The sequence below is a fragment of the Nelumbo lutea genome, chromosome 5 (genome assembly GCF_056320005.1).
Source record: "Nelumbo lutea isolate HS-2025 chromosome 5, American lotus-T2T, whole genome shotgun sequence".
Classification (NCBI taxonomy): domain Eukaryota; kingdom Viridiplantae; phylum Streptophyta; class Magnoliopsida; order Proteales; family Nelumbonaceae; genus Nelumbo; species Nelumbo lutea.
In genome coordinates this window covers 37986753-38000494 of record NC_142688.1, presented here as the reverse complement: position 1 = coordinate 38000494, position 13742 = coordinate 37986753, and the positions used below count along the sequence as shown (strand labels likewise).

The 13742-nt window shown below is 35.9% G+C and overlaps 1 protein-coding gene across 5 annotated transcripts in view; it reads left to right on the top strand.

Moving 5' to 3' along the window:
• Positions 1-1363: 1363 nt before the first annotated feature.
• HDA14 (histone deacetylase 14) overlaps positions 1364-13742 on the top strand; it is a 31560-nt gene continuing 19181 nt past the window's right edge. For 3 of the 5 annotated variants that reach the window (XM_088945367.1, XM_088945366.1, XM_088945365.1), the window contains exons 1-5: positions 1364-1673; positions 4290-4534; positions 6111-6185; positions 6949-7050; positions 11202-11273. In XM_088945367.1, coding sequence (XP_088801493.1) covers positions 1637-1673; positions 4290-4534; positions 6111-6185; positions 6949-7050; positions 11202-11273 — 531 coding nt within the window. In that variant the 5' untranslated portion in view covers positions 1364-1636. Of the gene's footprint in view, positions 1674-1886; positions 1990-4289; positions 4535-6110; positions 6186-6948; positions 7051-11201; positions 11274-13742 lie in introns of all 5 variants that reach the window. The other 2 variants (XM_088945368.1, XM_088945369.1) reach the window with 2 other exon arrangements.

Here is a 13742-nt window from a genome sequence, read left to right as displayed (position 1 = left end):
CACAAGGCTCCCCACTCCTCGTGATTCTTTATAATGTCAACCATTATGTGTTTTTTATTTTATTTAAAAAATAAAAATAAAATAATTAAAATTTACAATCCTATTAGAAAATATTCAAACATATTTTTAAAAGTATTGACATATAGACGTATGTGTACATATATACATATATAACATATATATTAGCAAGGATCCCATGGGGCATGGATTTAGGTCCACATGGGTTAGGGAGTGCTCTCCCCGATCTCGACAACGGGGATGAAAATTTCCCCATCTCCATCCCCATGGGAGGGGGGGGGGGATCATCCCCATCCCACCTCATTTAGGGAAGATCCCTATAGGGATCATGGAAATGGAGAAAATTGCCATCCCTAAATTTGATAAACAACCCTATCTAAAATTAATTATTATTATTTTTTATCTTTAACTTAATAAATCTCGTGCATCGCATGGGTCCCCGCTAGTAATAGTCATTAAAAATAACTCTTCATTTCTTTGCCAAAAGGTATCAATAGGGTTTGCAACTTGGGTGGGCTGGATTGGGTTTATGTCAACCTAGGCCCAACCCTAAGATTTGGGTCTAAGGCTTGAACCTTTACCGAGCCCTAGATCAAGCCCGATTTTTCCTATTTATCCCTAGTCCACATTGTAATTTGATGCACATCAGATCTATATATGTGTATGAACGTATATAATTGGGTCAAACTCAGGTTGGAATAAGATTGAGCCGGATTTGGGATACCTAAAGGCTAAGTCAGGATCGAGCCTAAAAGATAAAGAAAAACTCAAAATCCTGGAACTGAGCCTAATCCAATGCCCAAAAATCTAAGTTCAGCCTGTCTAAAATTTTCTAGCTAGGTTTGAAGGCTCAAGTTGGGCCAGCCCGAATTGCACCATAAGTATAAGTATCAGACACCCTACATGAAACAGAACGTGCACATGAAACGCAAAGATATCAAACACCTGACATACCATTGGGAAAAGCTTGAATCTGAAAGCAAATTACTGGAAGTTGGGTGGACCCAACCTTAGCCCAATCCAACCCAATCTGAGCATTCATATGGGTTGGTTCTAACTTTTGGGCTTTAAGCTGGCCTGCTGGCCAGAAAACTTGAGCCTCACCTAAATTTGGATTTGACTTGGGTTGAGATCTCAGATAATTAAAGTCCGATTTCAATCTGGCCCGGCTCAACCTAAGCCTGAATATATAGTATGTTTGTGCATATTTTCGATCTAATCTTCCCCTGTATTGGATAATAAGTCCAATAAAAAACACAACTGGGGCCTGTACACCTAACTACCAACTTGATCCGGCACCGTACATTTCGTTATAAAACTGAGGCCCACCATATAAGTGAGACCCGCCATGAATTTGATGTGCGGTGTCGGATTTTGTTGGTATTTGGTAGGGTGTTGAACGCATTTTATTGACAGGTGATTCGGACTAATATGGATGAGTTCCGTTTTCTGATACTGCCACGTTGTAAGTTACGAGAGTCCTAGACCGCAACAAGCCGGACTGTGTCCCCGGACCGGAGCTAATCCCTTGTTTATTCTTTCTTTTTTCATTTGTTCTGCTTTTCTCTGATTCTCGTTTGGCACCAGCAGCAAGTCGGGGTGTGTGGCTGTGGACTGCATGGAGCTCCAATCGATATCTCGTTCTGCTTTCACTGGTATGTCCTTCGGAAATTGCTCGGCTCAAAAACCACGAACCACAATGTCATTAACCTCTCTCTCTCTCTCTCTCTCACACACACACACACACAGGGCAAAGCCATGAACAGATGATTTTGACCTCGCAATTCTATTCAATTAAGCTATTAAGCTACCATAACTTACGCAACTTCAGATTTCTCTTATGTTCTTAATTTGTTCTGTGAATTCAGTGAATATAATATTAACTTCAGTTGATGAAAGGAGCTGCATATGCTATAGTGGATGCAATTTTTGATTTATACTAGCGGGGTTTGCTCTCTGGTTGCTGATGAGGTCTTCTTTGGTTATTTATTTATTTCTGATGGGGTAGCCAGTATTGCATTGATGAATGTTTAGTATTGAACTTTTTTTTTTTTTTGATCAGTAACTCACAAGAGGAATTTATTAATTTTAAAAGAAAGCAGAGAAACAAGATATTGTGGAAACTACAACAGACACCAAGTGTCTAGACCCCCCAAACATATTACAGCTGAGCCCTCTGTCTCTGAACCCTTGCTTAGCTAGAAATGTGTGTTGAACTTATGTGAGGTTATTGGATAATCTTCTTTTAGTTTTAAATGAGGTAACTTAGCTGAGCTACTGGACGAATATTCTTGTGTGCACAGAATGCAACTTTTCAATTTTATAGATGGTCATAGGACCCATTAAATTAGATGTTCAATTGAGGTAAGGGCAAGACAAAATTTTCCTGTTTGATATAAATATATTCAACTTAAAGGGAACTGAAAGACATTTTTGCATCTTTAAATTATTATCTTTTCCTCTACCGAAAAAAAACTATCTTCTCCATTGAGGTCGTTGAATAAAGAGATAGAATTTCCTAATGGTTTCATTTGTTTTTGTAGAATTCACTTCCCTCCGCAGGTACAAGCGTTTTACTTTTGTAGGCTTTGGGTGTTTTCTCAATCCTAGAGGGATTTTGGTAGCATGAGTGTTGAATTAGGTTGTTATTATCAGTGTTTCTACATAAATGGACAAAAAAATTATATCTGGTATGCCTATTTATTCAGAAACACCAATGCAATGGTCATCGTTATATTTTTGCATGAATCATCAAATTGATGTTTCTCCAATGGCGAGTGAATGCCTCCTATGATGTGATACATTGGTAAGTGCTGTCACTCCATCCAAAATGTCAATTTCTCAAAAATACAAAATAACCTTGTCAGTTATGTATCATACAGTTTTTTTCATTGTTTTTCCCCCAAAAATGAAACTTTTGTCCTTGACAATTTGTAGTAAAGTTTTGAAGAAGTGCAAGAAGTGCATTATTGAATATAATGTTGATTTTGACATCAACCAATTGGCCTCAGTGGTTTAGTGAAAATAAAAAGCTTAGTGGGATAAAATAAAAACATTAAGCCTTAGTGCACTAACCTTAAAGGTGGGCAAAGAAATCACATATTACACTATTTTGAGCTCTGTTATTCATGAGCACTTTATTTATGTCATGATGTCCACAGTCCAATGTGCAGGGAATGGCTTGCCTAGCTCGTTGTAGCTTCATATTAGTTGTATTGTTTTCTCTATATATCATAGTTTTCAAGGCGCCTAGGTGATGCTAGGTGACATTGGGGGTGCCTAGGCAGTAAAAATTTTATAATATAAAAATCTAACTTTTGGCTGGTTCCCTAGTTTTATATACCATTCAGCATGTATATTGATTGAAAAAATAGCAATTCTCTTTATTAAGAACATTAAATTTCTTCTAAAAATGTGGCAAATCATCACATCTAGAAGATAAAAATCTTTTACATATATTAATTTAATTATTTTAAAAAATAATACTGTTATAATAAGGATTTAGTAGAGAATTTTTTATCAATTAGCAGCTAAAGAAGGTCAACTTTATATCATAAGTATTCAAGATGGAAAGTAAAATAGAAAAAAACAAGGATGGAATTTCTGTTTTATTTAATTAGAGAGAGAATAGAAAAAAACAGAACCTCTTTATAATTCTATTCTTTCTTTTCCTCTTTTCCTCTTTCATTCTTTCTTTCTTTCTTTTTCTCTCCTCAAAACCCTTTGATCTTTTAAATTTCAATAGTAAAACATTAAAACAAAGTACATTGATATATATAGCATATAATAAAATGTATTAACACATACATTAATAAGGTACAACAATATAAATGATATGATAAAAGGCGTCTGCCTTGTCATTTTTGTTGCCTAGGCAGGCGCTTAGTTGCCTAGGTGGGCGCCTAGTCACCTAGGTCAGCGCCTAGTCGCCTAGAAGGCCGCCTAGTTGCTAAAAGTCAAGGCGTTTGGGTGAGGTTCCCAGCCAAGGGTGCCTAGTCGCCTAGGTGATGCCTTGACAACTATGCTATATATCTATAGATATGTATATCCATGTCATATATTATCATACAAAAGGATATCTAGATGAAATGGAGGCCAGGCTATACAATTTTTAGTTTTCCTCCTTTTTGGGATAACATTTGTTGATTACTGTTCATAAGGTAATGTTCATTTCATTATCTTTGTTTTCATATAGTTTCGATTCTCAATTTTTGTCATTTTATGCCAATTTTAGTATATAATTTTTAGAATGAAATTGACATTTGTTGCAGGGTATTTGTACCTCTCAGTGAGCCATCAACTATGTAAGCTAAAAAATCATTACAAGTTTGGTTTAGAGAACAACTTGGTAGGTGTTAGATCCTTCCACAACCAATTGAAGTCAGCAATGAAGCATTCATCCAAAAGCATTTGTGCTTCCAATTTTAGTTCAAGTAATGTTCATGAGGATCTATATTTACCTCCTTCTACTGCACACGTAATGTACTCTGTAGCTCCTGCCATGGGTCATAACCAGGTAAACTAATATTGATCTGTGCTCTTCCTGATTTTACCCTTATAATTTTTTGACTTTCAGAAAATTATTTTCTTTTATTAAGATCAACATAACTGGGTACTGAATGAACTAAAAATACACTTTTTTTTTCTTTTTCTTTTCTATTCATACTTGTTATTTCATGAATAATCATCAAACTATTTGTGGCTCCAGTTGTATTGCACAGAATATGGACTTAACATATCAAATGTAGTTCCTCGAGTTTCTTTTAGACCCTGCTATGTTGACTTCATTCATTGGTGGTCGGATGGTGTAAATGTCATGTGCACTGTATCATATTTTTTACATTTATTATCTTCTTAGGAAAGGTTTCATGGACTGACAGTCCAAATAGGAGTCTCAACAGGATGGTCAACATACTAAAGGATCACTAATGTCAATTATGCTTATTTTCAAGTTAAGTTTTGTATATATATATATGTATGTATATATGTACATATTTGCATTAACTAAGTAGTTACTCGTAGCATATAAGGGTCAAAATGGTGCTATTATCCAACCCCATATGGTTGGGAATTGGGATAAGGTTTCAGGACCTATACAGCAAGTTGACTATTTTAGGGCTGAACTGTTATCTTTACACCAAGGGCTCAGACTTGTAAATTACAAAATTTCAGAGGTATCTTGGTGAAGGTTGATTTGAGTATTGTGTTCATCTGTTTAATAAAAAACAATCCAGGTCCATGGCAACATTGTCATTATCATGAGGGAAATCAGAAATTTGGAACAATAATTAAGAGATCAGTTCCAGTGGACTAGAAGGGAAGCAAGTGGACTAGCAGATGCTTTAGCCAAACAAGGGTCAGATAGATTAATTGTATATTTGTATTGAGGGGATGATTAGTAGGGAATATGGGTGATGAATAACAGGTCCCTCCAAAATGCCTCTTCTTCTGTTGAAAATGTTTTTGCTAGAATTGAAAGGGGTCTGGTTAGTTGGGCTTCCATCTACAAGGAGTTTTTGGGTTTGAAGTTCTCTCATTTTGTTTCTCAGTGGAGCAACCTGATCAGGGAAGAAGTTATCAATATGTAATCTGTTTTTCTCTTTGTTTTATTATCTAGGTTTCTTTGTATGTGAGGGAATCTCTCCTTCTCTCCTTTAATGAAAGTTCTTACCTTTCAAAAAAAGGGTGATGGCTTCTATATACACATTTTGTACATTAATGAAGTATACAGTTTTGAATACAAAAAACTCAATAGGTGTACATGATTTGATTAGTAGGGAATATGGGTGATAGATTCTATACATCCTAAGGTGTAAAGGGATTAGGTAGCACTGTAGCATAGTCTTCTTAAGTGTATTTGTGATTCTTAACATTACCAATTGTAAATATTACATATTTTGTACATTAATATAGTAGAAACTTCATAAAGACTTAATTCTCTGTAGATTGATAATTTGTTCTTGTAATGATCACATTTCATTGTTTTTTATCTTGATTTTCAGTTCATATATTTGTGATTTCCTTGTGTAGTATGGAGTCTTCTATTTTTGGTATATTTTTTCATGAAAATTTGGGTTGATTATCATTAACAGGAGTCACATCCAGAATCTCATTTGAGAGTTCCTGCAATCATAAATGCTTTGGAAAAGATGGAACTCACTTCAAAGGTATGGAATCATGAAACACAGATATTCTCCTTCAATAATTCCATATCTATCATTGTTTTGCGTTTTCATTATTTTTACTTTTGAGATGCATTGCAAGCCAATGATTAAAGAAACATATCACTGATCCATTGTTACATTTCTTCTAAAAGATCATGTAAAATATTCTTTATTACTCAGATTCCATTTATTGCCTACCTTGCTCTTTCAGCTTCTCTCTTAAGTTAATTGAACATCTTCTAGCTAGTTTTCTACTTTGTTATGTTGAACAATGACTAATTCCTATTAAAATGATTTCATGCTAATGTAGGAGAGAATTTAGGATGTGGAGTCAGTCAACAAGACAATAAACTTTTCAAATAGTTTAATATCTTACCTCTTCAAAAAAAAAAAAAAAGAAAAGAAAAGGAAAAAAACAAAAAGAAAAGAAAAGTAAAAAAAAAAAAACAAAAAGAAGCATGCAACCTATTCAAATGGTGTCCACAATTCTCATGTGCTCAAACATTTTAACATCTAGGTTGCTATTTGCTAGCAATTTTGCCTCCTTTCCAGTCATCAAAGTACATCTCTTGCCCTTCTGTCTCCTTAAGTTGAAAATGTCATGAAATTGTTTGTCTTATGCTATTTTTTTTGGGATTCTTGGTGTCCTAAAAATTGATTTTTTTTTTCTGATGAAAAGTACATATTGCTTATAGCAATGTTTTCTATTTTCTTTTGAGATATTCCCATTTTTCTAATTATTTCTTCATTTTTTTTTTAATCTCAGTATCGTGGGTCAGAGGTCTTTGAACTTCAAAATTTTAGGCCTGCTTCTGTAGATGATATTGCAAATGTTCATGCAAGAGCTTATGTATCTGGTCTTGAGAAGGTAGCTCTTCCTTACCATTTATGTTCCTATTTTACCTTCTATTAGACATCCATTTTCATGCTAAAGGAGATGCCTTTTCATTTGATTTAGATGTAATTATATTTCTTATAATTATTTTATTGTTGTATTTCATATTTTTATTACTATAAAAATAGTCAAAATTTTGTAGCCCGAGAGGAAGTTTTAAAATTTCCATCCTGTCCTCCATTTGTTTAGAGAATTTTGATTTACTAAATCCACTCTATTTCACTGACGTTGCGGTATGCTTATTGTTGTTAAGATGTTCAACACAATTTAATGTGGATGACATTTCATGGAAAACCTATCATGCCATTTTAATCAGAAACTTGTGATAGTAGGACTGTAGGAGTTGGTTTGGGATTGTTTCAAAACAATTAGTTAGGTCAAATGGGCAGTCTCTTTTACTTGGGAACAAATCTCTTATATTATTGGTATATGTAATTTATCTGTTCTCCCAAATCAGTGAAATGGGGTCAATTTAAGAGCACTTTTAATCTCCCAACACATCAACTTATTGAGTAGGATGAAACATGTGATACCGAATCATCATTATCATCATAATCCATGCCTTATCCCAACTATGGGGTCAGCTACATGAATCTTGTTTCACCAGTCCGTTCTTTTTAAAGCCATATCCATTGTTAAATTATTAGTGCTTAAAGCATTTCTTACTACTTCTACTCATGCCCTTTTGGTCTACCTTGAGCTCTTCTAGCCCCTTCAGTGTGTAACAAATCACTTCTTCTAACCGATGTAGTTGGTGGTCTTCTATGCACGTGCCCAAACCATCTTAGTCAACTCTCTCGTTTTATCACCTATTGGAGCTACTCCTAGGTTCCTACAAATAACTTCACTCCTAATCCTATCATTTCTAGTTTTTCTACTCATCCATCTTAGCATTCACATTTCCTTCTCAATCTCTCCCTTATGAATTATTGAACCAAGGTACTATAAATGGTCGCATTGAGTTATCTCTTGGTCTCCAATCCTAAGTTTATCTTGATTTACACTCCTATTATTATTAAAATTACATCATGTCATATACTCTGTTTTAGTCCTACTTATTTTAAAACCTCTTGTTTCTAAGGCATTTGTTCGTAAGCTTAATTTTGCATTTAATCCTTCATTAGTTTCATCAATTAAAACAATGTCATTTGCAAACAACATGCACCATGGAACTTCCTCTTGTACATGTTTAGTCAATTCATCTAGGATCAGTGCAAATAGATAAGGGCTATGTGTTGAACCTTGGTGAAAACCCATAGTAGTTGTAAAATCTGAAGTTTTCCCACTGGTGTTCTAATATTGGTTGTTGCCCTCTCATACATTTCTTTAATTAGGTCTATATACCTATTTTGAACCCCTTTTTTCAAGATCAACCATATTATCTCTCTAAAAACTTTATCATATGCCTTTTCTAGATTAATAAACACCATATAAGAGGTCTTTCTTCTTCTCTCTGAACTTTTCTATCAATCGTATCAAAAGAAACATAGCTTCCATGGTTGATCTCCCTAGCATAAAACCAAATTGGTTCTTTGGTACACTTGTTTCAAGTTGTAATATTTGCTTAATTATTGTCTCCCAGAGTTTCGTGGTGTGGTTCATAAGTTTAGTCCCCCGATATTACAACTTTGTATATCACCTTTGTTCTTAAATATATGCACCATGTTGCCGTTTCTCCAATCATTAAGCACCTTCTTTGCTTTCACTATCTTATCAAATAGATTGTTTAGCCATAGCAAGCCTACCTCTCCCATACCTTTCCAAACTTCTATTGGAATCCCATTAGGTCCTAACACCTCTTTTACTTTAGTAAGTCTAACTCTACGAAGGTACATATTATTTTTAACACTACTAGTATTGCTAGATTTTCCTCCATTAGCCCTTTCTCCCTGCCACCTATTTAATAATTTTTCAAAATAGTTTTTCTATTCTTGTTTTATTTCCTCACCTTTTACCAAGACTCTTTGATTTTCTTCTTTAATGCTATTATGATTCGGCCTGCCTTGGAGTTCTATCTGTCTGAGATCGGTTATGTAGAAAGAGGTAGAAAGGTGGAAGAAAGAGAGAAAGGAGAAAATCTGGTTCGAACTGGAAGTCTCAAGTCAGTTCTCCCAGTTGGTCAGACAGTACTTTTATTATTAAAAAATAATTGAAAAGACATATGTGCCCTTATATAAGTAAGGAGCACTGGTTCTGACACAACATTACAAATCAACAACATTAATCTAGGTATAAAGACAGAAATACCCCTACGCTAACACTCCCCCTCAAGCTGGTGAGTATATATCATATACTCCCAGCTTGTTACATATGTAGTCCACTCTTCCCCAACTCAAGCCTTTTGTAAATAAGTCTGCCCACTGGTTTCCTGTATTAACATATGTAGTGTCTAGCTCTCCATTCAGCACCTTCTCCCTCACAAAGTGACAATCAACTTCAATGTGCTTGGTTCTTTCATGAAACACCGGATTAGAGGAGATATGCACTGCAGCCTGATTTTCACAATAGAGCTTCATTGGAGTGTTGATGTTGTACCCTATTTCCTGTAGAAGGTTCCTTAGCCATACTAATTCAAAAGCGGTGTGCGCCATAGCCCTATATTCTGCTTCTGCACTACTTCTTGCCACAACCGTCTGCTTCTTACTTTTCCATGTTACCAGGTTACCTCCCAGGAAAGTGCAATAGCCTGTGGTAGACCGCCTATCAGACATAGAACCGGCCCAGTCAGCATCAGAATACCCTTCTATTTCAAGTTTGCTGCCACTGTTGTATATCAGACCGCGACCCGAAGCCCCTTTCAAATACCTCACAATTCTCAGAACCGCATTCCAATGAGGAATCATAGGTTTTTGCATGAACTGGCTTACCACACTAACCGCAAATGAGATGTCTGGTCTAGTAATGGTTAGGTAGTTCAGTTTATCCACAAGTCGTTGATATCTGCCAGGGTCTTCAAGCACTTCACCCATATCACTGCTTAGCCTGGTATTTGTGTCCATAGGTGTTTCAGTTGGTTTAGCACCCAACAAGCCTGTTTCTTCCAGCAAATCAAGCACATATTTCCTCAGGCACAGATTAATACCATACTTGGATCTTGCTACCTCTATCCCCAAGAAATATTTCAGTTTACCAAGATCCTTTGTTTGAAAATGATCCTGCAGATAAGTCTTCAGCCTGTCAATACCCATATCATTCCCAGTAATAACAATATCATCTACATACACCACCAACAGTATTTTTCCTCCCGGAGAGTCATGACTAAATACAGAATGATCAACTTTGCACTGTTTCATACCAAACTTCTTTACTACCTCACTGAACCTACCAAACCATGCTCGAGGAGATTGCTTAAGCCCATATATAGCCTTCCTTAGTCTGCACACCTTACCATCCTCCCCCTGAGCAACAAACCCTGGAGGTTGCTCCATGTAGACCTCTTCGAGTAAGTCACCATGCAAAAAGGCATTCTTGATATCAAGCTGATATAGTGGCCAATCATACATGGCTGCAAGAGATATCATAACACGAACTGACCCTATCTTAGCAACCGGTGAGAAGGTCTCTGTGTAGTCAATACAATAGGTTTGGGAGTACCCTTTGGCAACCAATCGTGCTTTCAGGTGTTCAACACTACCATCAGGCAGATACTTAACCGTATAAACCCATTTACAACCAACAGCTTGCTTCCCAGGAGGAAGAGCAGTGAGGTCCCAAGTATGATTATGATGAAGGGTAGAGAGTTCTTCTTCCACTTGGGAAAAAGAAAATGGCCTGAATAAGAGTGATTTAAGGAGAATTTTGTTCTTTTTTATCACTAGATAAATGGGCTATGCAATGTAGGGTGTCCAATCTTGCAAAAAACAAAAGCCCTACAGCCCTGATGAAAGTAAGAATAGCTCCCTGGTCTAGGCTACAACCAGCAGGAGACATTACCAGCAAGCCAGTTGGTACCTTCATGAAGAATTTTCTTCTATGTTTCTTGTTTTTTCATAATTTGTTATTTCAATCCAATTCTTCTAACTGTTGTTCTTTCTATTATGAATACACTAACTTTGTTTTTTTTTGAAAAGCATTGCAGTCATTATATTACAAAAAATTGTTTTATCATTTGTTTTGTTCCTTAGGCCATGGATCAAGCTTCTCAAGAAGGTATTATATTCATTGATGGATCTGGACCAACTTATGCTACTTCAACTGTATGTACTATGCCTTATATGCTCTCTCTTTTTCTTGAGAAAACCAATTTACACATGTCCTGTATCTGGATAATTTCTACGTCTAATAATGAATCTGGAGCATGGTGGATGCTGTACCTTCATCTATAGTTATTTGGATTATGAGAACATGAGAAGACTGCAGACTGTTTCTTTGGATACAAATGAAAAAAATGATATTCATGTATATCCTCATTCATCAAGATCAAATATTTCTCCAAAATATTTGGTTACTTTAAAGATTTTTCTATTTATCTTATATCTTATTTTCCATATTTATGTTGAATATAAGAAAATTTATCCAAAGTCATCACAACTCAAATATCTCTTCTATTTTTGTGGATTATGGAGAAGGTTAGAAGGAATTTATGAGTTTCTGACAGGACAATGCATTTTTGAAATCTTACTTTGAGTTCAAATTTCTTTAGGTAACCCCTTGGCAATCAGGAGTTTTTTTTAGGATAGTAAAACCTCAAATTATATAAATATATGATAAACCAATCAAAGCTGTAGAAATAGTTAGTAAGCCACGAGTGTGGGGTTCCATACCCACACTTAGGCTCTAGTGTGTGTGGTTCCATACCCACACCTAGTTATTTTAATTCTTTTTAAGTTGGGCTGGCTGGCCTTATCCATGTTATCTTTTGTTTTATTAGGACTAGAATTTTATCTTTTATCTCCTATTCTTGTAAGGAAGCAAAACTATATATAATGAAGTGTATGGGGCGGCAGAATTAATCAACCGAACCCCTTTCTTCTCCTCTCTTCTCTCTCTCTCTCTCTCTCATCCCTTCTCTTCAAATCTAGTTCTTTTCTTCCTTTTCTTTTTATGACAGAAACCCACTAGCTCTCTTCAAGTCGGTATCAGAGCTATTGGTGAGAAAAACTAGGTTTCTCATGTAAGCCTGATCTGGTCGGCTACATGAAAATCCACTAGAGAAAGTGAACAACCGCCTGGTTCTTGGAGGTTACTGGAGTACTGAAGACTGCCCAAGAAAGTGAAAAGATTCTTGGAGAATGATCCGGTGACCAGGAAGAATCAGAGATCAGTTTCAATCAAGATAGGATTTTAAACCAAGAGGACGATCAGAATTCTGAGAAAGCGTTCAGATTCGACCAAGGTTAAGGTTTCAAACCAAAAAGTCAATCAGAGTTCTTGTTGCTGAGAAAGGTACAACCTTTAAGGTAACTCGATAAAAGTTATCTAGATTTCTTTTATGATCAGCTTTCTTTTCTGATAAAGGTGCAACCTTAAAGGTTGTTCGATCTTAGGTAACTTTCTTTTAGCAGCAGCATAATAAATCTTAGATCACCTTGCTCCTTTTAAAAAAATCAAGACCTGTTCCCTGCTGAAATCAGTTTCTGGGCTGTTATTCTCTGATGTTTTGATTAAAGTTACAGTTCTGGTTCTTATTCTTTGCTGAAGTCAGTTTCTAGACTGTTATTCTCTGGTATTCTTGATTAAAGTTACAGTTTTGAGAAGGAACTGTTGACTCAAATTAAGTTCTGGGTTTTATTCTTTGCTGAGATCAGTTTCTGGATTATTGGTATTTTAGTAGAAAACTAGATTTTTTCTTGGAGTATTGTGATCTACTTAGTATGGAAAAGGTCGGAAGTGAGGTGAAAACTCAAGGGTAAGCTTTTGGGACTGGTGATATGACAGAAAATTCATTCCAGATTACCACTAATAGGTTTGATGGAACAAATTACTTGGAATGGGCCCAATCGGCAATGATGGCCATTGGGGGCAGAGGGAAATTAGGGTATGTAACGGGAGACACAAAAGAACCAACCAAGGAGGATATTATCTCATCCAAGATGGGTTCAAGAGAACTATTTGGTGATGACCTGGCTATGCAACTCTATACAGCCCCACATCAGCCGAAACTATCTTTGGGCAAAACAACCAAGGAGGTTTGGGACAACATGAAGGAAACCTATTCCCAACCCTTCAATGTTGCTAGAGCTTATGAGATGAAATGTGAGGCGAAAAACCTCAAGAAAGGAGAGAAGCTAGTCTTAGTATATTTTGCTACTCTAAAATCCCTTTGGCATGAAATTGATCACTTGGAAGCTATTGAATGAGAAAGACAGAAGGATGCAGCAATATATAGAAGACTGATTGAAACAAATAGGGTTTTTGAGTTCTTAGCCAGTCTAAACTCAGATTTTGATATTACAAGACAACAACTTCTCACTAGGGAGAGTGTGACTCTATCTCAGGCCTACTCATTAGTCTACAGTGAAGAGAGTAGAAGGAAGGTAATGCTATCTTTTCAGACCACAGAAGCAGCCTTGGCAGCAACAAAATTCAAGGCTGGAGGGAAAAATGAAAAGGAAGTTAAGAAGAAAGACAAAAGAGATATTTTTTGTGATCATTGCAAGAAGCTCAAACACACTAGGGACACCTGTTTGAAGTTGCATCCTCACCTAATGCCAGATAGACTTAGA